The sequence below is a fragment of the Nycticebus coucang genome, chromosome 15, assembly GCF_027406575.1.
Source record: "Nycticebus coucang isolate mNycCou1 chromosome 15, mNycCou1.pri, whole genome shotgun sequence".
In the NCBI taxonomy this organism is placed as follows: Eukaryota; Metazoa; Chordata; class Mammalia; order Primates; family Lorisidae; genus Nycticebus; species Nycticebus coucang.
Genome location: NC_069794.1, coordinates 30,892,872 through 30,913,744, shown reverse-complemented (window position 1 = coordinate 30,913,744; position 20,873 = coordinate 30,892,872). Strand labels below are relative to the sequence as shown.

Below are 20,873 nucleotides of genomic sequence, written 5' to 3'. Positions count from 1 at the left end.
AGACTAGTGATTAGAAATTCCTTTAAAAAGAAAATAAAAACAATTTCTCATAATTGAGTAGAACTGTTTCACTACTGGCCAATATCTACTGCATCTTTATATTACAGTGATAACTGCTATTTAAGACAATAATCCCAAGGCACTTAACCTGGCTATTCCTTCTGAATTAATGCCTAAATTAGCATTAATATGCTAAAATGTATTTTATTGCATTTTAATTATTAGAATTTACAAATAGTATATACAGTAACTATTAAGTAGAAACCTTTAATAAATGTAAGAACAATTTTGTATATGTAAAGTATCACATTATTTTTAAATTACAACAAATGATCGCAGCTATCATAAAATATTTGGTATAATAAAATATCTAGGTATCTTAATAAAAGGAAAAAAATTATTGAACTTTTCTATTAGAAAATAGTCTTTCTTACAAACCTTTTATAACTGAATATGATAAAATTAGTTTCAGTCTAAGTACTTGCTATGTTAAGTGGCTGGTTTAGAAACACTGCAAGTTAAAGTAACATGAATGAACTAACATAAATCAATGTTAGCAACATATCAAAATAACACAGTCACAAAAGGTTTATAGAGCTATCTCAAACAAAAGCATAATATGAAATGTAGAAACAATTACATGTTCAATGACATTTGAACAAGAATTGTGTGATTCTAAAGTTCCCAGGTATAAATTATAAATCTGTATATATAAATTTAAAAGATTTCATACCTATTAAAATGCAGCTCAGAGGTTTTAGTCCATGGCTTGATTACACTGTCATACACCTAGCATTTTTTTTTTTTTTTTAAAGTACTCATTTATAGGCTAGGTGCGGTAGCTCACACCTGTAATCCTAGGATTCTGGGAGGCCAAGGCAAGCAGAGCTCAGGAGTTCTGAGATCAGCCTGAGTAAGAGAGAGACTCCATGTGCGAAAAAACTAGCTGGGCATTGTGACAGACACCTTTAGTCCTGACTACTTGGGAGGCTGAGACAAGATGATCCACTGAGCACGGGAGTTTGAGGTTGCTGTGAGCTATGGCACCATGGCACTCTACCCGGTGACAATGTGAGAACTCTGTCTCAAAAAAATAAAGTACTTATTTAAGTTCAGGAACAACTTGCAATTTTTTAAAACTATAACCATTACATAAAAATTTTAATACATAAAATATTACTATAAGAAACTCCACCTTGGGCGGCACCTGTGGCTCAAGGAGTAGGACGCCGGTCCCATGTGCCAGAGGTGGCGGGTTCAAACCCAGCCCCGGCCAAAAACCACAAAGAAAAAAAAAAAAAAAGAAAAAAAAGAAACTCCACCTTGGTGCGTGCCACACCTTCTGGGGGCAAGACATGATTGCAAGAGGGACTTTACCTAACAAATGCAATCAATGTAACCTGGCATATTCTACCCTCAATGAATCCCAAACAATAAAATAAAAAAAAAAAAAAAAAAAAGAAACTCCAGTGATTTCATGAAAAATTACTACTCCTAAAACTAAAAATAACTACTCATAAAACTCAAAACTCATTGAGCTAAAAAAAAAAACTTACCTAAGAAGCAAAAAATGTTCTGCATTTTCTACTGTAAGTTCTTTACCAAAATTTCCAATGCACTAACTTTACACACTTCTAAATTCAACACACACTTCCTCAAATTTATAAGGTGGGTCTACAACTTCCTAGAGTTTCAACTTTAAAATTATTTGCAAGATAAGTTTTGAACTTTTTATTAACTTTGCTCCCCTAGAAACTTTTGATTATTAGGCAGTATAATTTGAGTTTTTACTTTTTGAAGATGTAAATTCATTTAACAGAACTAAAAATTTCTAAGAAGAAACATTATTTATATTCTTTAATTACTTTCACTTCAATAAAAACCATGTTCTTATAATTAACAAAAAAGTTCAAGAAATTAACATTTCAGATAATCTGCAACATAAAATCTTTAAAATTCAAACCATTTTTTTGCAACACCTTTTTTTAAAGTTCAAAATTTCAAGTCACAATGTAAAAAAGTACGATCCTTGATTGTTGTGTTCCTAACAAATAACCACTATTTTATAAAGAGTCTGGCGTTCTCTTCATACTTTTTAATAAATATACATACCCTTTTAGTATATGCGTTATGTGTATATGGGAACATTTTTTACTGGTTTGTAATTCCTACTTACATTATTGACCCAACTTTTTTCATAGATGCCTTTCAGTATCCATACTAATCAATTTACTTTAATGGCTACATATGTATTTTTAGCATAATTAAACCAACTTCTACAGACATGAACAACCATATATATTTGTACACCTTGTGTTAATTTTTATAGGAATAAAATGTTTCCTGCTTTTTTTTTTAAGATCTGGCATGCCTGCATTTTTCTAATTAAAGTTTTGTTATACTTACAGAAAAATGTTTTCCCCAACTGGATTTTGGTTTTATAATTTTTTTTGTTGAAGAGAAAGGGGCTGTAATCTTTTGTTTTTGCTATGAACATATTGTGAAATGCCTTTAAAAGCCCTCTCCACATTATTTTCAGAAATCTCCTAGCTTTTTACTAGCTTTGTCTTTAAAAAAATCCATTTTTATACAATTTGAATTGAGATATATCAGAATACAGATATAGTATCTTCTTTTTACCAAATAGCTACTCAGTTGTCCCAATACCATTCACTTACTGAATAACCTGTTTTATCCCCAATTTAAAACATCTCCTTTGCGATCCACTAAAATCCTCATCAAGTCACACATCACACAACATTTCAAACAGGAGGTACTCCACATACGACTATGGTCCCATAAGATAACAGTGAAGCTGAAAAACTCCCATTGCATTGCCACCGTAAGGTTGTAGCACAACACATTACTCGTAGGTGTGGTGATACTGGTGTAAACAAACCTACTGTGGGGCTATAAAAGTATGGCACATATAATTATACACAGTACATAATACTTAAAAGACTATGTCACTGGTTTATGCATTTACTATTACCATACTTTTTATCATTATTTTAGAGTACACTTCTATTTATAAAGAAAAAAGTTAACTACAAAATAGCTTTCAGGCAGGTCCTATAGGAGGTATTCCAAAAGAAGGCATTGTTATCATAGATGACATATGTGTTATTGCCCCTTAGGACCTTCCAGTGGGACAACATTGAGAGGTAGAGACAGTGATATTGATAATCTACGTTACTGTGTTTGTTTTTACTTTTTAAGTTAAAAGTTCAGAAAGTACAAAAAAAAAAAGAGAGAAAGAAATAGAAAAAATCCTATCTTTAAGGAAGGATAGTTTTTTTAAAAAAGCCAAATTGTAAACATCTTGAGCTTTACAGAATGTGTTCTCTGTCTCAGCTACTCAACTCTGCTGTTACAGCACTAGGACAACCATAAATAATATTTAAAACAAAAAAAATAGTTTTATATAGCTGTGTAATGTGTTTGTATTTTAAGCTAAGTGTTATTACAAAAGAGTCAACGAGTTTAAAAAAATTTAAAGTTTATAAAGTTATAGTAAGCTAAGGTTAATTTATTACCAAAAAAAGGAAACATTTTTATGAATTCAAGTAGTCTACATGTACAGTATTTATTAAGTCTACAATAGAAAGTACAGTAATCTCCTAAGCCTTCTTTACATTTACTTACCACTCACTGACTGACTCACCCAGAGCACCTTCTAATCTTACAAGCTCTAATGATGCCCCATACCAATGTGCCATTTTTCATCTTTTATACCACATTTTTACTGTACGATTTCTGTTTAGATATACACATTTCTTGCCATAGTGTTACAACTGCCTATGGTTATTGAGTACAGTAACTTACTGCACTGGTTTGTAAGCTAGTGTATACTGCACATCCTAGACATATAGTAGGCTGTACTATTTACGCATGTCAATACTTTATGATGTTCATAACATGATGAAATTACCTAACAAAGCATTTCTCAGAACATATTTCCCTTATCATTCATGACTGTATATACTGTGGCCTATTTCTGAACTCTATCATCTTCTTCATACTGCTTTTTAATAGTACAAGTAATTTATTAACAATATACTGTGGCAGTGCTGTACGAGTTATGGATGTACTTTAAAATTTTATTAAAAAAATGAACTCTATATAAGCATTTACAAAATGGTAAAGAACATCATATTTAAATGTTCTCTATAGGATGCCTACTGAGCAAAGTGACAGAGATCATAAAGGTATAACCGGAGGGAAATGTAAAAATCCACCAAATAAGAAAGCAAAGGAGGGGGATATAGCCTCAGATGTTGGTTCATCTCAGTGCAAACACAGTTGACAATCTAGACTAAAAGACAGGTTTTCAAACAACAACTACCAAAGCACCCAACTAAAGCCAGAAAAAAACATAAAAATCATCACTTAAAACACATATCTTTTTACAAGATATATTTTAAAAATAATTACATGCTAATAATTTCACAGATGAATTCTATTAAAATTTTCAGACACATCTCTAACGCTACTTAAATTATCTACGAGTACAAAGAAATTGATCACTGATAAAAAATATCCCTCACAAAATCTACTGCACTTGAAAAAATCAACTTTAAAGGTTAAAAATGAAGAGCAGATTTCAAGGACTCATCAAAGAAAAATACAATATAATAATATTTATACTAGGAGTAAACAGTTCAATATTAGGAAGCAATATAAACAGACGAAAGAAAAAATGCCCTCGTCATTCTACAAATAACAAAAAAAAGTATAAAACAACAAAACAAAAAGTATTTCTAATCAAAGACAACTACAACTTTTTTTTTTTTTTTTTGTAGAGACAGAGTCTCACTTTATCAACCTTGGTAGAGTGCCGTGGCGTCACACAGCTCACAGCAACCTCCAACTCCTAGGCTTAGGCGATTCTCTTGCCTCAGCCTCCCAAGTAGCTGGGATTACAGGCGCCCGCCACAACGCCTGGCTATTTTTTTGTTGCAGTTTGGCCGGGGCCGGGTTTGAACCCACCACCCTCGGCATGTGGGGCCGGCACCCTACCCGCTGAGCCACAGGCGCCGCCCAAAAACAAAAATCCTTTGTATTCTTTCTTAACCAAAAAAGTCAGCATCATACATAATACTAAAAATCCTGGAAGCATTTTCACCCATTTCATGAGCAAGACACTATTACCACTATTTTAAACAATAAAATAAGAGAGAGTAGTAAATATAAAACTTTGACAGATGAAAGTAAAACTATTATTATTTACCAATATAACCAAATGAATACCCCGAAAACGTAAGAGAACAAACAGAATTTATACTTTCAGAAGATAATATGGTAAGATGGCTGGTCCGAGGACTATTCAAGTGCTGCCTTGGGTGTGTGGTTGTAGGAAGGTTTGATTTTCCTTTTCCAATTGTTGCCTGTAGGGTGCGGGGTGACTTAATTGCTGGTATTTCTCCACAGCTGAGACTTCAACCCAGAGATACTGTTTCACTAGTGTCGAACAGAGACCAGCTGAAAACAGAACAGAACCACTTAGCCCCACCACACCAAACAGGTCCCCAGTTTCTTAGGCCACAGCACTGTATGGGTCCTCGACAAAGCTCCAGGGGAAAAATCAAATGGTGTAAAACTATCATGGGGTGGAATCAGTGGAAAAACTCTGGTAACATGAATAACCAGAATAGATCAACCCCCCCAAGGAAAGATACGGCAGATGTAACTGAAGATCCCATTCGTAAACAGCTGGTCAAGGTGTCAGAAATTGAATTCAGAATTTGGATTGAAAAAAAGATTAATAGATTGGAGGAAAATTGGCAATTAGAAATTTGAGGGACAATTCAAAAGTCGGAATTAGAAATTTGAGGAGAAATTCAAAAGTTGTCTCAAGAATTTAACGAATTTAAAGACAAAACCACCAAAGATTTTGAAACACTGAAGCAAGAACTTGCAGCCCTCAAAGATCTGAAAAATACAGTAGAATCCCTCAGAAAAAGAGTGGCGCAAGCAGAAGAAAGGATTTTTGACATTGAAGACAAAGGTTTTGAACACTCCCAAAGTCTCAAAGAGGAAGAGAAATGGAGAGCAAAAACGGATCATTCTCTCAGAGAGCTCTGTGATAATTTGAAGAAGGCTAATATCCGCCTCATTGGAATCCCGAAAAGCGATGAAGTGGCCTCGCTAGGCACAGAGGCACTTCTCCATGAAATTATGAAAGAGAATTTTCCAGACATACCAAGAGATTTTGAAATTCAGACAGCAGACAGTTTCAGAACCCCAGCATGACTCAATCCGAATAAGACATCCCCTAGGCATATCATAATTAACTTCACTAAAGTTAATATGAAGGAGAAAATTCTGAAAGCAGCCAGACGTAAGAAATCCATTACCTACAAAGGGAAAAATATTAGAATGATTGCAGATCTCTCTGCTGAAACTTTTCAAGCCACAAGAGGGTGGTCATTGACTTTTAATCTCCTAAAGCAAAATAACTTTCAACCCCGGCTCCTGTATCCAGCTAAAACTGAGTTAATTTATGATGGAGAAATTAAATACTTTAATGACATTCATATGTTGAAGAAATTTGCCATAACCAAACCAGCTCTTCAGGATATTCTCAGACCTATCCTCCATAATGACCAGCTCCATCCTCTACCACAAAAGTAAACTCACTCAGAAACTTTTGATCAAACTCCAACTTCTACAGTGGGGAAAGGATTAAAAATATCCACTGGACTTTTGAAAAACTCAATACCTGAAATTTTACCAGACTTATCAATATTCTCCATTAATGTGAACGGCTTAAACTGTCCTCTAAAAAGGCACAGGTTAGCTGACTGGATACAAAAACTCAGGCCAGATATTTGCTGCATACAAGAGTCACATCTTACCTTAAAAGACAAATATAGACTCAGGGTAAAAGGATGGTGGTCCATATTTCAGGCAAATGGTAATCAGAAAAAAGCAGGTGTTGCAATTCTATTTGCAGACACAATAGGTTTTAAACCAACAAAAGTAAGGAAGGATAAGAATGGTCACTTCATATGTGTTAAGGGTAATACTCAATATGATGAGACTTCAATTATTAATATTTATGTACCCAACCAGAATGGACCTCAATTTATAAAAGAAACTCTAACAGACACGAGCAACTTGATTTCCTCTAGCTCCATAATAGTCGGAGATTTCAACACTCCTTTGGCAGTGTTGGATAGATCCTCCAATAAGAAGCTGACCACTCAGGAGTGGAAGAAAAAGTATCCAATGTACTCAGCTCTACTATGAAGCTAAATTATAGCTTTCACATGAAGGCTATAACCCAACTATAGGCAAGACTATGGGGAAAGGGCCAAGGAAGGGGAAGGGAGTGGGGAGGTTTTGGTGGAGGAAGGGTAATGGGTGGGGCCACATCTACGGTGCATCTTAGAATGGGTACAGGCGAAACTTACTAAATGCAGAATACAAATGCCTACATACAGTAACTAAGAAAATGCCATGAAGGCTACGTTGAACAGTTTGATGAGAATATTTCAGATTGTATATGAAACCCGCACTTTGTACCCCTTGATTGCACTAATGTAAACAGCTATGATTTAACAATAAAATAAATAAATTAAAAAATAAATAAATAAAAAAGACTTTTTATTAAAAAAAAAGAAAAGAAACTGACCAAAGAAATTTTAGATTTAAACCTAACCATCCAACATTTGGATTTAGCAGACATCTACAGAACATTTCATCCCAACATAACTGAATACACATACTTCCCATCAGCCCATGGAACATACTCCAAAATCGATCACATCTTAGGTCACAAGTCTAACCTCAGTAAATTTAAAGGAATAGAAATTATTCCTTGCATCTTTTCGGACCACCATGGAATAAAAGTTGAACTCAGTAACACAGGAATCTGTATACTCATACAAAAACATGGAAGTTAAATAACCTTATGCTGAATGATAGCTGGGTCAGAGATGAGATCAAGAAGGGAATTGCCAAATTTTTGGAACAACACACCAATGAAGAAACGAATTATCAGAACCTCTGGAATACCGCAAAGGCAGTCCTAAGAAGGAAATTTATAGCACTGCAAGCAAAAAATGAAGACTTTACATCCTTCGTGTTAACCTGGATGGAAGTGGAAGACATTATTCTTAGTAAAGCATCACAAGAATGGAGAAGCATGAATCCTATGTACTCAATTTTGACATGAGGACAATAAATGACAATTAAGGTTATAGGGGGAGGAAAAGCAGAAAGAGGGATGGAGGGAGGGGGGTGGGGCCTTGGTGTGTGTCACACTTTATGGGGGCAAGACATGATTGCAAGAGGGACTTTACCTAACAATTGCAATCAGTGTAACCTGACTTATTGTACCCTCAATGAATCCCCAACAATAAAAAAATAAAATAAAATAAAATAAAAAGAATATTTCAAATTGTATATGAAACCAGCACATTGTACCCCTTGATTGCACTAACGTACATACCTATGATCTAACAATAAAAATAAATAAATAAATAATAAAAAGAAAAGAGAGAATGAAAAGAGAGGAAGTTAACAACTTAATGGGACATGTCAAGCAACTGGAAAAGGAAGAACATTCCAACCCCAAACCCAGTAGAAGAAAAAGAAATAACCTAAATTAGAGCAGAATTAAATGAAATTGAAAACAAAAGAATTATACAACAGATCAATAAATCGAAAAGTTGGTTTTTTGATAAGGTCGATAAAATAGATAAACCTTTGGCTAACCTAACCAGGAAAAAAAAAACAGTAAAATCTCTAATCTCATCAATCAGAAACGACAAAGATGAAATAACAACAGACTCCTCAGAAATTCAAAAAATCCTTAATGAATATTACAAGAAACTTTATTCTCAGAAATATGAAAATCTGAAGGAAATTGACCATTCCTTGGAAGCACGTCACCTTCCAAGACTTAGCCAGAATCAAGTGGAAATGTTAAACAGGCCAATATCAAGTTCTGAAATAGCATCAACCACACAAAATCACCCTAAAAAGAAAAGCCCGGGACCAGATGGCTTCACGTCAGAATTCTACCAAACCTTTAAAGAGGAATTACTACCTATATTACTCAACCTGTTCCAAAATGTAGAAAAAGAAGGAAGACTATCCAACACATTCTATGAAGCAAACATCACCCTGATCCCAAACCAGGAAAAGACCCAACAAGAAAAGAAAATTATAGACCAATATCACTAATGAATATAGATGCAAAAATATTCAACAAGATCCTAACAAATAGAATCCAGCAACATATCAAACAAATTATACATCATGACCAAGTCGGTTTTATCCCAGGGTCTTAACACTGGTTCAATATATGTAAATCTATAAGTATAACTCAGCACATAAACAAATTAAAAAACCAAGACCATACGATTCTCTCAATTGATGCAGAAAAAGCTTTTGATAATATACAGCATCCATTCATGATCAGAAAACTTACGAAAATTGGTATAGAAGGGACATTTCTTAAACTGATAGAGGCCATCTTACAGCAAACCCACAGCCAATATCGTATTGAATGGAGTTAAATTGAAATCATTTCCACTTAGATCAGGAACCAGACAAGGCTGCCCATTGTCTCCACTGCTCTTTAACATTGTAATGGAAGTTTTAGCCACCGCAATTAGGGAAGAAAAGGCGATCAAGGGTATCCATATAGGGTCAGAAGAGATCAAACTTTCGCTCTTTGCAGATGATATGATTGTATATCTGGAAAACACCAGAGATTCTACTACAAAACTCTTAGAAGTGATCAAGGAATACAGCAGCGTCTTAGGTTACAAAATCAACATTCCTAAATCGGTAGCCTTTATATATACCAACAATACTCAAGCTGAAAAAACAGTTAAGGACTCTATTCCAGTCACAGTAGTGCCAAAGAAGATGAAATATTTGGGAGTTTATCTACAAAGAATGTGAAAGATCTCTATAAAGAGAACTATGAAACTCTTAAGAAATAGCTGAAAATGTTAACAAATGGAAAAACATACCATGGTCATGGCTGGGAAAAATCAACATTGTTAAAATGTCCATACTACCCAAAGCAATATACAATTTTAATGCAATCCCTATTAAAACTCCACTGTCATACTTTAAAGATCTTGAAAAAACAATACTTCATTTTATATGGAATCAGAAAAAACCTCAACTAGCCAAGACATTACTCAGAAATAAAAACAAAGCAGGAGGAATCACGCTACCTGACCTCAGACTATACTATAAATCGATAGTGATCAAAACAACATGGTACTGGCACAAAAACGGAGAAGTAGATGTCTGGAACAGAATAGAGAACCAAGAGATGAACCCAGCTACTTACCGTTATTTGATCTTTGACAGGCCAATTAAAAACATTCAGTGGGGAAAAGATTCCCTATTTAACAAACGGTGCTGGGTGAACTGGCTGGCGACCTGCAGAAGACTGAAACTGGACCCACACCTTTCACCATTAACTAAGATAGACTCTCACTGGATTAAAGGTTTAAACTTAAGACATGAAACTATAAAAATACTAGAAGAGAGTGCAGGGAAGACCCTTGAAGAAATCAGTCTAGGCGTGTATTTTATGAGGAAGACCCCCACCCTGGGCAATTGAAGCAGCTTCGAAAATACACTACTGGGACCTGATCAAACTAAAAAGCTTCTGCACAGCCAAGAACACAGCAAGTAAAGCAAGCAAACAGCCCTCAGAATGGGAGAAGATATTTGCAGGTTATGGCTCCGACAAAGGTTTAATAACCAGAATCCAGAGAACTGAAACATATAAGCAAGAAAAAAACAAGTGATCCCATTGCAGGCTGCGCAAGGGACTTGAAGAGAAACTACTCTGAAGAAGACAGGCGCACGGCCTACAGACATATGAAAATATGCTCATCATCTTTAATCATCAGAGAAATGCAAATCAAAACTACTTTGAGTTATCATCTAACTCCAGTAAGATTAGCCCATATCACAAAATCCCAAGACCAGAGATGTTGGCCTGGATGTGGAGAAAAGGGAACACTTCTACACTGCTGGTGGGAATACAAATTAATACATTCCTTTTGGAAAGATGTTTGGAGATCACTTAGAGATCTAAAAATAGATCTGCCATTCAATCCTATAATTCCTCTACTAGGTATATATGCAGAAGACCAAAAATCACATCATAACAAAGATATTTGTACCAGAATGTTTATTACAGCCCAATTCATAATTGCTAAGTCACGGAAAAAGCCCAAGTGCCCATCGATCCACGAATGGATTAATAAATTGTGGTATATATACACCATGGAATATTATGCAGGCTTAAAGAAAGATGGAGACTTTACCTCTTTCATGTTTACATGGATGGAGCTGGAACATATTCTTCTTAGTAAAATATCTCAAGAATGGAAGAAAAAGTATCCAATGTACTCAGCCCTACTATGAAACTAATTTATGGCTTTCACATGAAAGCTATAACCCAGTTACAACCTAAGAATAGGGGGAAGGGGGAGGATAGGCGGAGGGAGGGTGGTTGGTGGAACTACACCTGCGGTGCATCTTACAAGGGTACATGTGAAACTTAGTAAATGTAGAATATAAATGTCTTAACACAATAACTAAGAAAATGCCAGGAAGGCTATGTTAAACAGTGTGATGAAAATGTGTCAAACGGTCTATAAAACCAGTGTATGGTGCCCCACGATTGCATTAATGTACACAGCTATGCTTTAACAATAAAAAAAAAAGAAAAAAGAAATATATGGTAAGATGGCTGTTATATATTTAACATATGGGTAGTCTTCCTATATATCAGCAGCAGAAAATGTGAGAGGAAAAATCTCATTTAAAATAGCAATATTAAGAAATTAATGGGAAATTTACAAGCAATAAACACTGTCTATAGAAAAAAAATCTTAACAAGCAGTATATATTGTCTATGTAGAGAAAACCATAAAATGCTCTTATAAGATAAAAAAAACAACAACAAAAAAAGCCTTGATGATTTGAAAGACAATGTTCTAAAGAAAGATGTAGTAGTATTAAATTGTTCCTTCTTCCATAAATTATTCTTTTTGAAACCAAGTAAGAAGTTTATTCTCAGGTTTGTATTTAAAAAAAGAAAAAAACACCTTATAAAACATACCAGAAAGGTTCTAAAAATGTATAATAACTGGGTAGGAGAGGGAATCCAACAACCCCTGACAAACTATTAAAATATATTATAAAGCTAGTTTTATTAAAAAAGTGAGAAAGACGCACATGAAGAAAAAACTTATCAATGGAAGACAAGAGATGTGAATACACCCAAATCAACACATGAGATATGTACACACTACGATTATTTCAAATAAGGTTAGAAAAAGTAGACTTTCCCAAAGAAACCATCAGCTGGCACTCTATTTCGCTCAATATACCAAACAGAGTTTTTTTTCAAAGTCAATGTAAAAGCTAAAAGTAAAAAAGGGAAGAAAAGGAAGCCATAAAAATAAAAGAAACAACAAAAGAAAATGTTTATCATCTCAAATTGGTGAAAGCCTTTCGAACTACCAAAAAAGATACAATTGAATAATATTTGCTATATTGTGCAAAATATAGCAAAAATGAAAACTCTCAAAAATGTAACTTAGGAGCTAATTTCCAAATATACAAAAACTCCTCCAATTCAGTAAGAAAAAAAAATCACTAGACAACTCAGCAAAATTATGGGTAAATGACAATAAGTGATATTAACAGTTGACAGAAATAGAAATAAATAGCGTTTAAACATGAAAGTGACTCAACTATAATGATAAAAAGTGAATCAAAACTGAAATGAATTGGAAGATAAAACTGTTTAATATATCACTGTGCAAGATTGAGGACAAACTATATACTCGTAGATTTTTTAATAAGAAAATTGGTAAAACCACTACTTAGAGTACATATTATGGCAACAGTGTAGGGAAAAGGTACTCTCACCTCTCACACACCTTTGGTGGGCAAATGAGTATAACTTCCCAAGGAGGGCAATTTCAGAAATATTTATCAAAACTTTAATGCATATAACCTTTTCACCCACCATGCTGGTATGAGTTTTAAATGTGGAATATTAAAGATAGACACATTAAGACTTATGAGATTAAAACCATAGAGTCAAGAACTAACAAGTATGTATTTTATCTTTAGCTACCTACCTGTGTATACAATGTTTAGGCATGAGTTACATTAATGAACATAAAGATTAAAAATATATAAAATTTAACCTTCAGAATTTATGGGAAAAGACTTTCAATCCTTTAACTCAAAAGAGTTCAAGGCAAATGGCCACTTTCTCACTAGCTTCAGACCTAAAGTTAATTCTCATAGCATAGTGCTCATATGCACAACTTAATAACAATCATGTAAATCAATAAAAACACATTACCAAAAAACTGCTGTGCACACAATTTGAATTCTTTTAACTAAATCCACTATGCATATTGTCTATGCTATAAATTTACCATTTATTCAGTCAGCACCAACAACTTCTAACTATTGATGTTGCACTGTTCTCTACAAATCCAATTCTGTACTTCTCACTTCAAGTTTAAAGAAAGCTTAAGTTTTCAAATCATTTACTCTATCTTGTCTCTAATCTGTTTCAGTGACTTACCAATCATTCCTCATTTTGGAAAACGAAAAAGCACAACAGTATTATAAATAATAGGTAACTTAAGAGGGTTCACTCTGTCTCAGCCATTATTCTAATTACCCTGCAGACTCTAAAACGAGTAAATCCTCATAAATTTCTTTTTTGTGTGTGTGTGTTTTTTTTTTTGGCCGGGGCTGGGTTTGAACCCGCCACCTCCGGCATATGGGACCGGCGCCCTACTCCTTGAGCCACAGGCGCCGCCTCATAAATTCTTACAGCTGAGAGATGGGTGTCAGAAATGTCAGTATAACAAAATTCTATTTTCTTTTGATATAAAAGCTATACTTCTTTGAGTCTGGGACTAGGTTTCATGTTTGGGACTGATTCTTTTAAAATCATCCCTACTTCGAAACAAGATCCTATTCTCCTACTAAGGTGCAGAATGAATTCAGAGTGGGGGGAGGGGACCCCAAATACTTGAATATGTCATAAGAGGAGGCAACTTTTTTCTGTCCTATCTGGGTATTTGTTCAACTTTAATACACTGGTACAGTCATAAACAGAAAAACAGAAAATAAAGTAATAGGAATCATCTAACTAATAAGATGGAGTCAAACTACAACAACTTTAACCTTAAGCTAAAAGTATTCTGTTTATTTTTTAGTCTTTAAAATGCATCAATCTTTTCCCTGGAAAAATTTTCTTGCTTCACAGTTATATATATATCTGAATGTCTCAATTGCCTTATTCCTATACTTTCACCTTGAAATACTATGCAGCTATTGATTATAAAAAAAAGAAGAAATTCATTCAATCATCTAAGACAAAGGTCCAGAAAATAAGAACAATGTAAAATCTGGAAATAAATATTGGCAAGGGCTGACAATTTTCTTTTCTTGGAAATGCCTATCCTTTACCTGAACTTTATGTGCTCTTACATTTTCAATGTTAAAATTGCCTTCATTTTATACAATTATGGTGATAGTATGTTGCAATATTTTTGTTTTGTATTTTTTAAGCATTTTTCCCTAGCAAAATAAAAAAACTGGCACCCCTTATGTCAAGCTAATTTTTAAATTCCTATACTTTACCTTTCCCTGAAATCTAGAAATTTAAAAACCAATACTCTAGTCTATATCCTGCTTATATACTATCCTGTTTATATAATAGAAGCGTCAAGTTAATTTTCTAAGAAGCTTTTTGGCTTCAGGAAATGCTTATGGTTCAATAATTTTGATAACTTAATTTCAAATGTTTGTCATAGTAGTGGTATCAATTTCAGCTTATTAAGTTAATCCCACCATACTTACCTTGAATAGGTAAGTCTCGTTAGACACAACTTGACCTTAGTTACTGTCACTTACTCAACCTTTAGATAATTCAGTGTTAAACTTTTTCTTATACATTAATCCCTAGTCTTTTTAACTGATTGCTATTCATTTTGGAAAATATATACATTGTATAAAAATACAGATCTAAGGTACAAAAAGCAAGACTCAAGGGGAAAAAAAGGTTTATGTGAACATGTCTTAGCAACAGCAACACTTCCAAAAATTATTTCTGAAGCAAGAAGTTTGATTTTTTTCTTCTCCCCTCACCCTATAATTAAGCAAGGAAGTAATACCTCCATTTTTAAAGTCCTTATTAAATCCACAAATTTGGTAATATTTTAACCATTTGTATAGTAACACCTACCATTGTTTTGTATCAACAGTTTCCAGAAAATAAACAGAATACAAGAAAGATGGTACTCTACTTATCTAACATTGGACTATCTAACATTGGTACTCTACCTATCTAACATTGGAAATTGTCACTGAAACAAAGTTTATTCTAAACTTGTAATTAACCTTTGAGAGCAAACTTGATCAAATATCTACTTTTTTCAATGCATCATTTATACATACAAATTAATGAGAGCTTTAAATTCTGGGCAGTTTATGCCAGGAACAGATAAGATGGGTAGACATCAGAATCACACTCTCCACTCCTACCTTATCCCTCACTACTCATTCTGCCAAAGCAGACTTAGTTCTGGGCCAGTTGAAAAAAAAGAATGGGTAATGGGGTGGCCCTACCTCTTGTGAAAAAGAAGTAATTTCTAGTGTCTCAAGACAATGCCATTTGATACTAAACTTGGTGAACAATTATATATGTAAATTCTTATTATATCACATTATATATAGAATTGCCTACCCACATTAGGAAATTCTTTGTGGACATAAATTTCACTTTAAACATTTTACCTGTGTCAAAGTATATTTAGTCAATTAAAAAGTTCAGTTATATTAAACTTAAAAGCGAAATTTATAAATCATTTAAATTTTGATAAATTATTTTTAATACTTACTACTTCAGCTTCTGCTCTTGTCTTGAATGTAATTACTGCGTGAAGTGAAGAATCATCAATCTGACAATCTTCTATTTCACCATATTGCTTTAAATTAAGAAAAAAAGTATTTCCTCCAAATAAATATTTTGAAACATCAAAAAAATCCTAATGGTATTAAAATCATTACAACTACTTCCAAAAATCCTAATGGTATTAAAACCATTACTATTAAATATAATCTAGAATACATAACAATTTAAAATGGTTAACAGAAAAGAATGGTGAATAATTCAGTTTAGTACTCGATAATTATGAGATTAAAGTGTGGTTTTTATCTTCCGATCTTATTTATCAGTGTACACTTTCTAGAATTAGTGATACTTACTCTTAACTGAATTGCTCTTTAAATGAAAGAAACAATGGCCAAAGCCTGAACTTCTTTACTGACCTTTCTTTTACACAATCCAATGCCAGGAAAAATTCTTTCTTAAGTAATATGTTGAATCTTCAGAACATTCTGTGATTTTTGGTATCATTCCCAATAAATGGGGAAAATATTCAGAAAATTTAAGTAATTTTTCTAAAGTAATTAAGTTAACTACCTGAACAGAATTTAGATCTTTTAATTTAAAAGTTTAAAACTCTAACCATGCTTTCACTTACTATATACTTCACTATACCATAAACTCTTTTAGGACATTTATAAACTAAACACATTACATTATGCCCGTTTTTGGTTTGTTGAATTATCCCTCCATGTTTAGATATATTTTTCTACAAACAGAAACCTTTATCACATAAATTTATACTCCTTTATATATCATAAACATTTTAGTTTCTGTCCCCAAATAAAATTATAACAATTTCATTAAATACACATCCTACAGAGAAAAATTCTGTAGAGCACAGTAAAGAGAATGAACTGGAGAGCCACTCAGCTCTGTCAGTTATTAGCTGTATTAACTAGGACAAGTTACTTAATCTCTTCATGCTTTATTTTCCTATTTTCTAAAATGGGCATAATAAATGTACCTACCTGATAAGGTTATCCAAATAACTCATAGCCTAATGAGTTATTATAAGGCACTCAGAAGGCATACCTGCCACAAAATAAGTGCTCTATAAGTTTTATTACTATTACTATTGATCCCAGTGGATAAATTAAAGATAGCTTTTTGTTAATCACAATTTGTATTAGTTAAAAATGGCCTTTTAATATTGTAGGTTTTTCTGTCTTATGTCTGACATGTGTTCAAATCACAGATTGAGATAGAAAAGCTAAACTTTAATAATTTTTAAATGTGAATTACCACTCCTGTTAATAACTTTTGAGTGGAAACTGAATCTTCAAATGCATTTTATAAATTTCCACTTAGAGAATCTAAGTATTTCTCAAACCAAAACCATTTGAGTCTCACCAAAATACATAACTCAACTGATTTGTTCGAACTATTTTAGCACACTGTCATTTTCCTGATAAACTGTATAAATATACACAATACAACTGAATTATCTAGATCTCCTTTCCATTACGGAAGATGCAGAAGTGGGATACATAGCACGGAAGAGTGGGGGCAAGATTACCTCCAAGCTCCTTCAATTCTTTGATCCCATAAAAAATAGGACATTCCAGATTTCCCATTCTTAAATATTAATCATTTTAGTTACTTAAACATAAATCATTTCTTTTAATACTTGATATCCTGAAAGTATTTGTAACTGCTGCAAGCTTGGAATATAACTATTAAACACATAAATCTGAATTTTCAAAAGGTTCTATCATTTGTGTACCTGTCCATAAGCTTACCTTTCTTCCTACCTTATCTTTCAGGATCTATGCTCCAGCTTTACTATCCATGAACGTTTCCTCTACTATCCTTTGTCTACCATAAGCCAGTGTGAAAGATACTTCCCTAAGTTATTAAAGTATTTATAGTATTTAACAAATTGAACTTGATTGTAAATTATGTTTATAGTTTAGTTTAACTGGTTTGTGTTAAGACAAGATATGTAAAAGCCTTGAAGAAGCTATTTATTTCATGTCTACACAACAATAATTATAATTCTGAGGGTAAAAGTGATGCTTAGTAACTAACCTCAGAATAATCTAAGAATATCAGAACATTCTGATCAGAATAATCAGAACATTTAATCTGAAAGAGTTATTCATCAGGTATAATCTTCTCTGTTCAGCACATGAGCCTAATGAATCCCAATAAGTCTAAGTTAAACAAAGGTTTTAGCAGGAACTAGAATCCCATTCTTCTTTCTCATAGGTCAATATATCAGATAGACCCCCTTTAATTGTACCCTGGTACTGACAAAGGCAACTTCAAGATTATATATCGAAATTTTGTCTTGTTTCAATTCTGGGACAGCTAGATCAAGAAAGCAGTATTAACAAATAAAACCCGGGCGGCGCCTGTGGCTCAAGGAGTAGGGCACCGGTCCCATATGCCGGAGGTGACGGGTTCAAACCCAGCCCTGGCCAAAAAAAAAAAAAAAAAAAAAAAAAAAACAAATAAAAACCCATTTTAATTAAAAAAAATAAAAACTCTGGATAGCCCATATAACAAGTTAAATTTTTCTGGGGCTATTTATCCTTTTACATTTATTTGTAAGATCCCTTTACACATTAAAGGCATTCATATTTTACAAAAAAAAAAAAAAAAGTTAAATTTTCCTTAAAAGTAAATATCAAATTCTACTACTGAATTTCCTCTCTCTGAAACAATAAAGTTTAAATTATTCATTTCACCGTATCTGAAAAGCTTATTAAGTATAAGAATAATAACATTTCTTCCAGAGAATTAAACAAAAAAACTCCTATAGTTCGTTTTTTAAATTAACAAGAGATCATAAATTAGTCCAACCCCTTGCTCATATTAACAGGCTGAAATCACTCACATCTTTTTTCATTATTTCCTCTTAAATTATATTATCCCCAACAATGATTATCAGTATTTGTATTGCTGGGGAGTAAAGTACCGCAAAATGTGGAAGAAGATCTTCTCTATCACTCTCAGTAAATGCAGAAATCTCCAATGCCCTGGGACGGTGATCCACCACAGCATGACCAGGCACACCTCGCCCTCGGCCTCGACCCCTGCCTCGGCCATGAGCTGCACCCCGACCTCTTGAATGAATTCCTCTGCCGCGACCAGATGAAAGAATCCCTCGTTTAGCAGCCTAGAAGAAATTAAGACATACAAATTAAACCTTGTTGTAGTTACCAACACAACTCAAATGTTACTATACTTGAGTTACTGTACTCAAGTGTTTATAGATGAGTAAAACTTTCATCTGTAAAGTTGACATCATATTCAAATGTCCTACAAAAGGATATAATTTAAACTGGGGTTTTAATTTTTAAAGTGAAAGCAAATTAAGGTAGCTTGTGAAATTAAATAAGAAAATAACATTAAGGTTTTGAAATTACTAAACAGTAATTTCTAAGTTTAGTCTCTAAAACATTAGGATATATCAAAACAAAGACCAGTACTTCTTGATTTCCAAATAATATACAGTGTTGAAAGTTACTTCAAAAGTCAGCTTAATACATAGATACATAATACCCAAGTACACAATATATTTTTCTAGTCATGATTTCCAAATGTAATGTCTCCATTTGTTTGCCTATTGACTTCGGTAGGTAGTTACCTTAAACTCATCATTTTGATCACTTATAACTATTATAGAACCAACGTGTAATCAACCACATTACCCTGTATGAACAGGGACCATTCTTTCATTCCACAACCATGTAATGAGCACTTTCTATGTGCAAGTCCTTACCCACATGAAACCTGAATCCAGAGTATACCAGAGGGATAAAGAGATATTAAACAACTAAGCTATTTACTTTTACTAGTAAGAAGTGACCCAAAAAGTAGGGAAATGCTTTAAATATCTGAGCAAAATTTAAAAGATCTATAGTAAAAAGTCCACTAAATACATGTTCCTTAAAGCTGTTTTTGATTGGAGGTGGTAGGAGAGAAGAGTCTCCCACCCCACTTTATTCTCTGCTTTCTCTCCAAGTACCTACAACAGTCCCTGATAGATCTTAAATTTTTTTCAATGAATCAAAAGAAACAAAGGATGAAAAAGCAAAAATGAGGCATATATTACAGCATAAACAAAGGGACCACAGCTGAAAGGTATGTGGTTTTTCAAAGAATTAATAAAATCCAATGTAGTTGAATGGAGACCTGAGGCTGGAAAGAGTTTGGATCATGCATAACTTAAATGATCATGTTACAGATTTAGATTTTTATACCAAGAAACATGAAAATCAATTAAAAGATTATAAGCAGTAAAAATGGTGTCAAAAATGGTATTCTGGCTAGAGTTTTAAGAACGGAGCAGAAGGAAGAAGAAAACAAGCTGGAAAACTAGTCGGTATGCCACTGCAGCAGTCCTAGGTCCTGAAGATCAAAGAATGGACTACACTAGTAGCAATGAAGATAGAAGTAAACAGACTTAAGTACATTAAGGAGTAATACATATAAAACTTGGTAATTACCTGGATGTGGACACTGAAAGAAAAAGAGGACTCAATTAAGACTTCTAGATCTCTGACTTTGGTAACTGCAAAGATGGGGTACAGGAACGAGATAAGCTCTTCTATGTTGAGCATCAGAATGTAAGACATTCAGGTGGCAATGTCAAGCCAACACAACTGCCTGATCTCTACTAGTATCTCAGTTTCTTCATCTCAGTTAATCTTAACATTAGATAGAAAATCATCTAAAATTCAAACAATAATGTCACATAAAATGAGCCAGGCAAAGAAAGACGATACTGTATGATCATCTCACTTGCATGTGGATCTAAAACAATCAAATTCATAAAACAAAGAGTAGAAGAAATGGTGATTATCAAGGGATATGAAAAAAGGAGAATGGGGAGATGTTAGTCAAAGGGTACTAAGTTTTAGATAATAAGTTCTGAAGATCTATGAATATA

The 20,873-nt window shown here is 33.4% G+C and overlaps 1 protein-coding gene across 17 annotated transcripts in view; it reads right to left on the bottom strand.

Moving 5' to 3' along the window:
• Nucleotides 1–20,873, bottom strand: part of RBM26 (RNA binding motif protein 26) — a 105,196-nt gene that overhangs the window by 10,818 nt on the left and 73,505 nt on the right. For all 17 annotated transcript variants that reach the window (XM_053563378.1, XM_053563383.1, XM_053563377.1 and 14 more), the window contains 2 exons: nt 18,897–19,097; nt 15,927–16,013 (listed from right to left, as the gene is read on the bottom strand). In XM_053563378.1, coding sequence (XP_053419353.1) covers nt 15,927–16,013; nt 18,897–19,097 — 288 coding nt within the window. The remainder of the gene's footprint in view (nt 1–15,926; nt 16,014–18,896; nt 19,098–20,873) is intronic.